This window comes from Sus scrofa, chromosome 14, assembly GCF_000003025.6.
Source record: "Sus scrofa isolate TJ Tabasco breed Duroc chromosome 14, Sscrofa11.1, whole genome shotgun sequence".
Taxonomy (NCBI): Eukaryota; Metazoa; Chordata; class Mammalia; order Artiodactyla; family Suidae; genus Sus; species Sus scrofa.
Window position 1 is genome coordinate 139,039,171 of NC_010456.5, and position 11,599 is coordinate 139,050,769.

At 47.9% G+C, this 11,599-nt stretch overlaps 1 protein-coding gene across 3 annotated transcripts in view; it reads right to left on the reverse strand.

Moving 5' to 3' along the window:
• Positions 1-10,917, reverse strand: part of LOC100511352 — a 36,343-nt gene extending 25,426 nt beyond the window's left edge. Inside the window, exons 1-2 of one of the 3 annotated variants that reach the window (XM_021073788.1) lie at positions 10,735-10,917; positions 10,365-10,450 (exon numbers count right to left, since the gene is read on the reverse strand). In XM_021073788.1, coding sequence (XP_020929447.1) covers positions 10,365-10,450; positions 10,735-10,803 — 155 coding nt within the window. In that variant the 5' untranslated portion in view covers positions 10,804-10,917. The remainder of the gene's footprint in view (positions 1-10,364; positions 10,451-10,734) is intronic. The other 2 variants (XM_021073789.1, XR_001301295.2) reach the window with 2 other exon arrangements.

The following is an 11,599-nucleotide window of genomic DNA, read 5'->3' on the forward strand; positions in this document are numbered from 1 at the left end:
CTATTTTTTTTAATGGGCAAAAAACTTGAATAGACAGTCCACTGGAAAAAAGGTATGAATGATTAATAAGCACATAAGAAGACGTTCAATGCTGTTAGTCATTACGGAAATGCAAATTTAAATTGCTGTGAATACCTAACTTCACATCCATTGGAATGACGAAAACCAAAACAACAGACGACTCGAGGACGTGGACAAGCTACAGACCCCCCAGGGGACGCCAGCAGGGATGCAAAATGCTGCCGTCTCGGTGGGAAACAGGGTGGCAGTTTCCGGAAAGTTACACTTAACACTGGAACCGGCTCCAGTCTCGAGTGTGTCTCTACGAGAAATGACAACGTGTGCACACAATGGTCTCCGGGTGAACTTCGTGTTTTCAGCCCAATTCGTAACAACTAAAAAGGAAGAACAGCCCCACTGCCCACCCACTGCTGACTGAATAAACGGGGTGGTGCATCTACCCAACGAGATATTATTTAGCAATGAAAAAACCAAGCTACTGGTCTATGTTTCGTTGTGGATGAATCGCAAAACATTATGGGAGTGAAAGTAGTCACGGCAAAGCCACACACTGTATGATTCTGTTTGTTTGAAATGTCCAGAAAAGGCAAATCTAGAGAGACAGAAAGGAGACTCGCAGCCGGGGTAGGAACAGGAGTGACTGCCAGGGAGCACAGACACCGATCTGAGGGCAAGAAAATACTCTCAAACTGGGTGGTGATGGTTGCACAACTGAATTCAGGAAAAATCACTTCACTGTACCCTTAAAATTTTAGGAACCCTAATCACTGTGGTCGTGGTGGGAAATGCAGACGGGAGACCCGCGAGCCGTGGGCGTGGTCTAAAGGGCGCCGACAACTTAGCATTTTTCCTAAACAAACGATACTTTGAAAACACCAACAATTTTATGCACCATGTAACCCTCCCTTCGTTGCTGTTCAGTTAAACACACACACACACACACACACACACACACACACACACACGTTAGGCAATGACCAAGCACCTGCTGAACACCTGCAGGGCGCCTCACCACCTTCAGGCACCTGGCACCTAGAGAAGCAGATGTCAAGTCGCAGGCCTTGCTGGCTCCCTGCTGAGCCCGACGGACACTTGGACGGGCCCCGGCCGTGGAGAACCACGCCTGACTGGCCTAAGCTCATTTTGACTTTTCTGCGTCACATACAGAGAAGTGTCCTGAAAGCTAGGAATGATCGAGGCTGTGTGCAGCTGGCGGCGTGAACATCTGTATCAACCATATTTGTCACTGAGGACGAATTATTATTGATCGATTTCCTTTTTCTAGATGGGAGGATGACGGAATGCAATTAAACTGAGTAGACCAGACAGATTTCCAAACTAAACAATGGGGTAGAGAAATAAATGTTTCTTAAGGAGAGAGTTACACTGATTCCGAATGAAAAGGTGACCCCAGAAAGGCAAACCGAGAGGGTTTTGTCAGGGGTCTGCCGCATCAGCTCCTCTGCATGAGGTGTGCACAGCAGGGTCTCGCTCAGCAGAGGAGATATAAGACCTACATCCTACAGTTGAAACAAAGCAAATTTAACTGGGAACGCTCTCCCTTTCTAAGTCAGACCCTGTAGGGTTACTTAAATGGAGCCAAACCCATCAATATGTTTAAGTGGTCGTGCTGCACTGGCAAATTTGCCAGGTGTCAGCAGAGGCAGATCTGAGGGTTTCCACGGGGAGATGGACATACACTCCCCTCCGCCCTCTAGCCTAGGGGCAGCTCCTCCTCATGCCGAGAAGGGGTGAAAACGGCAGGTTGGAACTTTATAATTTCCTCACAGCTACATTTCAACAGCTGCACCAAAAACCGTCCAGACCGTACCTCAAAGTTATCTGCCCTCTTGCAGAGCGCAAGCTCGTCACTCCCGGACGAAGGCCATGATCTGAGTGCAGGTGTGTGTGTGGGGGGAGCCTGTCTGCGCACCTGAGCACTGTCCGGCCTGCAGAAGCAGCCACGCCGCACAGCCAAACAGTCACACCAGAGCCAACGACGGAAGTCTGTGCTGAGGACATGCACTAAATTGTTAGTGGTTTCAGCTGGCAGGGACATCGCTGCTGCGGTGCACAACCTACGCAAGCTCTAAACGCGCTGCGTCAAGACAGAAAGTGTTTGCAATCACCATTGCGGAACGGTTTTAGGAGCCCCTCAAATTTAACAGTATTCAGCATCGGTGTGTGTGCGGCAACTTCCTTTTAAAACCTTTGAATCCATCATCCAAGCAGCTCTTCAGGCCAAGATGGAGCAACAGGGACTAGATTCACCCTCCTGCGTGAAACAACCAAAAGATGGACAAAATAAGACGAAACAACAGATTTCAAGTCACTGAGCAACAAGTCACAAAGAACAGTGACCCCTGGGATGGGGACACAAACGGGCTGAGCCCTGTACCCCTGCCCCCCGTCGCTGCCTCCCGTCTCCAGGCTGCAGCCCATGAGGGGAGCAGAGGCAGAGGCTGCAGCCAGGAGTGCAGAACACCCCGCTGCTGAGTGTGTGGGAGGCTCACAGGACAGAGCCCTGGAGAGAGGACAGTGGCCTGGAGAGGGGAAGGTGACAAGCCATACTCATTTCACTGAGTGCTCATCAGCCCACGTGTGAGGAAAGTACCCAAGGGCAGGAAAGGGTTAGAAACAGCAGTGCCTGCGCTCAGACACGGCTGGGAATGCTGTCTGACCCCACCGGCAAAACCGGAAGCCACCTGACTCTGACACACAAGGCAGAGAACACAGACAACCTGCTTGGAGTAATGAGCCCCAGACTGAGCCCTATTCGAGTCTCACCCAGCACATCTTAAAAGCAAGATCAAACTTTTTCCAAGTCTCTTATCTGTGACCCAGAACAAAGTTCAAGCATATTTATAGGAATCTACAATGTCCCCATTGTGGCTCAGCAGTTAGCAAAACCGATGGGCATCCATGAGGACACAGGTTCAACCCCTGGCCTCACTCAGTGGGTTAAGGATCTGGCATTGCCAAGCGCTGTGGTGTAGGATGCAAACTCGGCTCGGATCTGGTGTGGCTATGGCTGTGGTGCAGGCCAGCGGCTATAGCTCCAATTTGACCCCAGCCTGGCAACCTCCATATGCCCGGGTACGGCCCTAAAAAGACAAAAATAAATAAATAAATAAAATATCCAGCACCCTATATGGTAAAATTCACAATATCTGTCCAGCAAAGAGGCAGAAAAATGTGGTCTGTAGTAAAGAGAACGAGCTACCAAGGCTGGCCCAAAACTGACACAGAGATAATAATTAGCAGAGAAGGACATTTATAAAGTTTATAACTGCATTCTGCATATTCAAAACATTAAACAGGGATGTGGAAGATATTTGCAAAAATCCAAATCTAACATTATGTGTTGAAATCTGTAATGTCTGAGAGTTTTAAAAAATGTACTGGGTGTAATTAACAGCAGAGCCTGCAGAAGAAAAGGTCAGTGAACTTGAAGACGTACCAGCAGAAACTATCTGAAAATAAAGAAGTTTTTTTTAATTGAACAGAGCATCAGTGGTATGACTTCAGGCTTAAATGATGGATAATTGCAGTCCCCAGAAGGAGAGGAGAGCAGGAAACAGAAAAGAATATTTGAAGATTATAATTGTTAATGGCTGAAAATGTCCCGAATTGGAAGACAACTATAAGCCCATAGATCCAAGAATCTCAGTAACCCCAAGCACACAAAAAGATGAAGAAAACTTGGAGTTCCCGTCGTGGCGCAGTGGTGAACGAATCCGACTAGGAACCATGAGGTTGCAGGTTCGACCCCTTGCTTACCGTGAGCTGTGGTATAGGTTGCAGACATGGCTCAGATCCCACGTGGCTGTGGCTCTGGCGTAGGCCGGTGGCTACGGCTCTGATTTGACCCCTAGCCTGGGAACTTCATATGCCACGGGAGCAGCCCCAGAAAAGGCGAAAGACAAAAAAAAGAAAAAGAAAAAGAAAACTATACCCAAAGCATGTCATGAGCAAACTGCACAAAGCCACTGACAGAGAAAACTACAAGGGGCCAGAGACCAGAGACACACTACATCCTGAGGAACCGAGACGGGCGATGACAGATCTCTCATTGAAACCAAATCTAAAAAGACGGCAGAGCTACATCTTTAAGATACCGAAAGAAAAAGCTGTCAATTTAGAATTCCATATGTAGTGGGAGAAGCTTTCAAAAATGAGGGTGAAATAAAGACACAGAAAAGGTGAAAATTTTTAACACCAGTAGGTCTGTCCTTTAAGAATGTTAAAGGAACTCCTTCAGGAAGAAAACCAAAAAATGAAACTAGGGGGAAATATGAATCTACATAAAAGAATGAATTGCACTGGAAATGGTAATTCTGTGGGTGAACAGCAAGTTTTGTTCTTGTCACTGAAACCTCTTTAAAGGTTAATGGACTATTTAAATAGAAATAGGGAGTTCCTGTCGTGGCTCAGTGGTTAACGAACCCAATTAGCATCCATGAGGATGTGGGTTTGATCCCTGGCCTCGATCGGCGGGTTAAGGATCCGGCATTGCCTTGACCTGTGGTGTAGGTCACAGAAGCGGCTCAGATCTCCTGTTGCTGTGGCTCTGGCGTAAGCAGGTGGCTACAGCTCCGATTGGACCCCTAGCCTGGGAACTTCCACGTGCAGCTAGTGAGGCCCTAAAAAAAAAGACAAAAAGACTACAGGGAAATAGTAACAATACAGCACAGGGTTTAGAGCGTATGCGAAGGTAAAATGTAGGATAACGACCTCACAAAGCAGAGAGGAGAGGAGTGGAAATATACTGTAAGGCTCTCCCGTACACAGTGGTACAGCGCCGTCTGATGACAGACTGCAGTTTGAAGATGCACATTCCAAATCATAAAGCAAAAAACAAAGTTGCAGCTAATAAGCTAACAGAGGAAATAATAACATGAAAGCATAAAAAATGTCTTACCAAACCAAAAAGGAGAAAGGGTAAATAAAAAACAGACAGGACCAACAGCAAACAAAAGGCGGGTTGGTAGATTTCTAATCTAACTATATCGACAGTCACACGGGGAGTTCCCGTCCTGGCGCAGTGGAAACGAATCCGACTGGGAACCCTGAGGTTTCGGGTTTGATCCCTGGTCACGCTCAGTGGATTAAGGATCTGGCGTTGCCGTGAGCTGTGGTGTAGGTCACAGATGCAGCTCGGATCCTGTGTTGCTGTGGCTCTGGTGTAGGCTAGCAGCTGTAGATCCAACTGGACCCCTAGTCTGGGAACTTCCATATGCCAAGGGTGCAGCCTTAAAAAGCAAAAAAAAAAAAAAAAAAAAAAAAAAAAATTCACATTGAATGTAAATAGATTACGTACTCTAATGAAAAGGCAGAGATGGTCCGATTGAATAACAACGACAAAAACCAGAACCCCAAGACCCAATTATAGGCTGCCTATAAGAAACTCACTTTAGTACAAAGATACAAATAGATTAAAAGGCAAAAGATGAAATAAACTATACAGTGCTAACCCTAATCCAAAGACAGCTGAGGCTGGTATACTAATATCAAAATAGATTTCAGAGTGGAGAATGTTACCAGGGATATAAAAGGTGATTTCATAACGACAAAGGAGTCATTTAATCAGGGAAACATACAATTCATAAATGTATATGCACATACGAGCTTCACAATACATGAAGCAAAAGCAGAGGAGCAAGGAGAAAAGGCAAACCTGCAACTATACTCAGAGGTTTCAAGACCATCTCACAAAAACTGAGAGAATATTAAAAATGACAGAACATGATGAGCCTTGTTAAGGATACAGAAGATATGAATCAAATTATCAACCAACTTGACTTTTCTGACACTCACAGAACACGGACTCAACAGCAGAGACACATCTCCCAAGACTGACCATATTTTGAATCGCAAAAAAGTTGTCTCATTGGAAAAACAGTATGGAGGCTCCTCAAAAAAATAAAAATGCCATGTGAGTGGACCATCCCACTTCTCTGCACTTGCCCAAAAGAACTTCAATCAACACCTCAAAGAGCTACTTAACATGTCCATGTTCACCACAGCACTATTCACAATAGCTGAGATGTAAAAACAACCTAAACATCCACTCCAGAAGAATGGATAGAGAATATACGGTATATCCAAACAATGGAATACTAGTCAGCCCTAAAAAAGAAGAAAATGTTGCAACATGCAACAACATGGAGGGACACTGAGGACTGTTCGTTCGGCTCAGCAAAATAAGCAAGGTAACAAGAGACAGTGCATGACTCCACTTACACAAAGTATCTAAAACTGTCAAATTCACAAAATCAAAGGCTGGGAAACCAGAAACTGTGGAGAGGAGGAAATCAAGGGTTATTCATCAACAGGCATGAAGTTTTAGTTACATAAGATGAACAAGTCCAGAGATGTGCTGTAGGGCACTGCACCTCCAGTCAGCAATAACGGACTGTACACTTAAGATTTAAAATGACAGTCCTCATGTTAAGCATTCTTACCACCATAACATTCTTAAATTAAATTTTTTAAAAAGTCTCAGTAAACATCAAAGGATTCAAGTCATACCAAGCACACAATGGAATCATAGCAGAAAGCAGTAACAAAGGTCTTTGGAAATATCCCCAAATATTTGGAAACTAAGTCCCACACTTCTAAATAACAAATGCATCAGAGAAGACATCAAGTGGAAATTTTAAAGCATTTGGAACTAAAAAAAAAAAAAAAAAAAAAGCCAAAACTGCACTAGGGGGAATGTACAGCACTAAGTGTCAACATTAGAAAAACACGAAGGGCCTCTGCCCAGTGACCTCAGCATCCACCCTCAGTCATTTGAAACAAACAAACAAAAAACAGGGGAGCCAACATGAGAAGAAGAAAGGAAATACTAAAGATGAGTGTGAAAATTGACATAGTAAAACCAAAAAGCCATAGAGAAAAATCAACACTTAGACATCACATGTACACAGCGGCATCATACTGTTAAGACGGCAATAATTCCTCACATTAATTTATAGATTCAATACAATCCCTATCAAAATTCCAGGTGACTTCTTTACGGAAGTTGATAAGCTTACCAGAAAATGCATCGGGAAATTCAAGGGACCCAGAGTAGCTAAAACAATGTTGAAAAAGAACGAAGTTGGAGGACACTCACTTCCAGGCTTCAACACTTACTACAAAGCTATAGTAATCAAGACAGTATGGCACTAATTTTAGGACAGACATGCAGATCAATGGAATAGAACTGAGAAACGGAAAAAAACCCCGGTGCTGGGGCAACTAAATGGGTAGAAAGAATAGTCCTTTCAACACATGGTGCTTGGACAGCTTAATACCTACATGCAAAAGAATAAAGGTGGAATCCTACCCCACACCACATACAAAAATCAACTTGAAATGGAATGCAGATCTAAATGTCAGAGCTAAAACTATGACTTCTAGAAGAAAAAAAAGGAGAGGATGGGAGAATAATTTTGAAAATCATGTTTCCAATAAGGAAGGGACTTGTATTAAAATACATAAAGAACTACTACAGCGTGACAATAAAAACACAACCACCCAATTTAAAAATGGGCAAAGGATCTGACGGACGTTTCTCCAAGTAAGATATACAAAGGCTGAAGAAGCACATTAAGAGATGCTCAGCGCCATCATCATCAGGAAAATGCAAATCAAAACTACAAAGAGGTAACACTTCCCATCCCTTGGAAGGCTGCAAGTGAGAAACGGATTAAGTGTGAGTGAGGATGGGGAAAGGCTGGACCCCTCTTACACCGCTGGCGGGAATGGAAAACGAGGCAGCCGCTGCGGAAAACAACTTAGCAGTTCCTCAAACGGTTAAAGCTGGTTACCATACGGCCCAGAAACTCCACAGTATATGCCCAAGAAAAACGAAAATATTTGTCTATACCAAAACTTGAACATGAATGTTCACAAAAGCATTATTTGTAACAGCCAAAAAGCCAGAGTGTATATCCCAATAATGATATTAAAAAAGAAAAAGAAGTAAAAAGCCCTGAAAGAGCCAATGAATTCAGGCATCCTTCTATATTATTTGTAAAGGACAGTGACAAGGAAGGAAAAGAAGATGCAGCACAGGAAATAAGGGATCTTGGATCAACTCAGATGAAACCCGAAAAGACACCCACTCAATTGTGAGCCCAGGCAACTCAGGCATGCTCTGCCCAGAGAACCGGCTCTTGCTCTTTTTTTGAAAGGAGAGTTTTCAGAGAGATACAGGCTGAGTCGAAATGAATCTTCAGGTGTCCCAGGCAGACAGTATCAGTCTGAAGCCTTTGGCGTGGTGAGCGTGGTGGACAGGGGCTGAAAGGAGCGAGGCACTGCGGGCCCCTGCGTCACAGGGTCCACAAACCAAGGACTTCATATCTCTTTTCTTATTTCAGAGCCTAGAAGAGAGCTCAGTACATGACAGGTGCTGGAAAAGCATCTCACCTGACAGAAGTGAGAAACACGACGGCTACTGAACTGCTACACGTGTTACCTTGTGAGCTAATCTTACCACAATCAAGACTCTCACAAGAGTGACCGGTTTGGCGTAAGAATCACTCACAGACCCAGAGACAGGTCCTGGGAGCTGAAGCTCCTCAAACACCACGGGTGGGTTTAATGCACGAGGTGTAGAGCCACTAGGCTGTCAGAGAGGCAGGAAATGAGCTGCACTTCCCAAGGAGCCAAATTCTAACGGGTGTGTGTGAGAGAGCGAGAATGGAAAACTTGGGACAAGACCTTAGAGACTTTCTTGAACTCAATCTGGATTATGAGATCAAAGACTAGGACGCACTACAACATAACAAGAACTTGACCACATCAGGAGGTAATACACAGCACAGCAATAAGACAGCACCTCCTCCCTCTTTGGTTACCATCAGGAGGTGTTGTACCTCAAACGGGGCACCTAATTCCAGCAATTCCAGATCACTCAGGGTTTCCTCTAGTAAGCCTTCCCTGTTCTCTCTGATCCATAATGACCTCTGGCTCCCCATCCCTGACAGCCCGTACCATCACACTTTTCATCCTTTTATGACCATTGAGGACTTGGTTTCCAAGTCTCATGTTTTCCTTCCACGAGCCCCCATGGGAAGCTGTATAGCCCAGGGGTTAAGAACAGGCTCTGGAGGCAGACCTCCTGCGCCACCTGCTAGCTGTGTACCCTTGGGCTAGTTGATTAACTTCTCTTTTAGCTGCTTCCTCATTGGTAATACGGGCACTATACAGACGGTTGTGAAATTGATAATCCACGTGGTCCCCACTCAACTACTAGTAGTTCCTGCCACAACTCTGCAAAAAGTCTCAAAGACATAAAACTCAGCCTGGCCCCAGGAACTCCCTGCTTTCTCCTGTAGTCACACACCACTCCTCCCTCAATGACAGCAGCACCGCACACCAGGTGCTCAAGGCATAACCCGGGAGCCACGCGGACTCCTCCCTTTGCACAACCTTCCACGGCCCCTTCACCAGCAAAACGTGTCAGTTCTTCCTCCAAAATATACAGCCAAGTTTGGGTACTGTCACCATCTCACTCTCCTCTCTGTCGTCGCCTCTGTCACCCTCCTCTGACCACTATCTCTTTCATTTCCCACAAAGGTGCTCTGTGCAAACAGTAAGCTCTTTAAATGCCAGTGCAATGGTGCCACTTTACTTCCCTTTGTCTGGATGAAGACACCAGGGCATGGTGGAGCCATGAGACAGAAGGAAAACGGGGTCCTAAGATCTTTGATTTAGGTACCACCTGCCCTACTTATATTTAGGGGCTCTGTGTTCCACGACCCTGGGCTCACCTCCCTACTGTTAGGTAGGGAGAATCAAACCTCCATCTGGTTTCAGCCAGTATGTTTTGACCTTTCTGCTACACTAGCTTAACCTATGCTCTGTAATCTGGCACAAGGAATGGGGTGCTGCTGTGACAGAACATAAGTGACACTGGCTTCATGGTCAACCAGTGGGTAGTGAGGAAACAGATACTGCAGGGCAGAAAGCTAGCCACTCTAGATATGCTGTGCAAAACATTTGTGAAAAACACTGCCTGCACTAACTCGGAAGGCATATCCTGTGCAGATAAGAGCCTGTATGTGAGGGTGAAGCAGACACAAAAAAATCAAATGCTCGATATGCAGGCAGCTCGGTGCTGCTCTTAGAAGGAACTATGAAATAAACGAGATGGAGTGAGAACCAGTCAATTCGTTAGCAGAGGCGCTGCTCAAAGGCTCTGCACTCCTGCTCCAATCGCAAAGGACTCCCTTCATTCCCTAAAAACCTAAGTGCTTCCTACCTATGTTCTCCCTTCAAGCCTTACACAGACCTGATTACCCACCCGCCCCAATCTCGATCAGGGCCCCCCACTACCAATCACCTCTTACCCTGCTCTCCTGCAGCAAAGGACAGGCATATCTGTTCTCGTGGCACCCAGCCGGCGCCAGCACGTGGAGGCGCGACTTACGAAGAGCTGCGAGCAGAATGCAGGACACCCCCTGACTTAGACACTGAGTCCCGGAGACCTTGCAGGGAACGCGGCGCGCGTTTGAGAGACCCTGGATCTCCAGTGCCCCGGGGCACCCGGGTCCGCACCTCTGCGCATGCGCGGCCGGAGGGCGCCCCGCCCACCCAGGCCCCGCCCACCACGCTCCGCCCCAGCAGGTGTGCGCCGACCTCTCCGGCCGGGCCTCCTCCCCAGCAGGACACCAGGAGACTCAAGGCCCGACGCCCCGCCCAAGCCCCGGGGGGGCTCACCGCGTCCCCCGGAACCTGCAGCTCCTCTGGTCTCCGCCGTCGCCACCCGCTCAGCGCCACGGTGTCCATGAGGCCCCAAGCCGGACCCTGCCCGGCCTCTCATCCCTCAGGCAGCAGGATGCCGCCTGGCCAACTCCGCCGCGTCCACGCCCTCTCCGCCCACGTGCCCCGAGGGAGCCAATGAGGGGCTGGGGGCGGGGCGCCGTGAGGCGCGCGCGAGAGCCGCCGGAGCAGGGCCGCAGGCAGGAGTAGCGGAAGCCAGAGCTTTCTGGAGATGAGGGCATATCTGCCCCAGGCCATTGTTTCGGGAAGAGGTCTGGCCTGTCACCGATCCGAACACTGCGTCGGCCGTGGGGCTCTGAAACCCTACTCTTAGGGTCCCGCCACGAGTCTACCACAGATCTGGGATCCACTGGATGAGCGCCCGCCTCCTCTCTCTTGCGATTGGTCGCTGCCCGCGGTCTTCCTGTGGTTGGTTGGCTGATAGATGGCCCAGCGGGCCTATCGGCCTGGGAGGACCCGAGGCGTTTCTGGGAGTTGTAGTACACGGAGGCCGCCTCAAGTCCCGGCGGGAGCCGGCACCCAGGCAGCTGTAGAGCTACGGCCGTCTCCTCCAAACAGGTTTTTGCCCCAGAGCACTGTCGCTTCTCGCCCTGGCTTCCTGAGGCTGCAGGCCTGAGCTGCTCGGGCCCCCGGGCTGTGCCGAAGGGGAAACTGAAGCCCCGCGCTGTGGCGGGTCGGGGGTGGACTAGGGATTCCGGCTGTGCGCCCTTCCCAAACCGTGGGCGTGGTCCCCGCCTCTGCGTGGTGAGCGGCTGCAGGGCGCACCTCTCTGGCTGCAGAGGGTCGGGACAGGCCGGAGCGT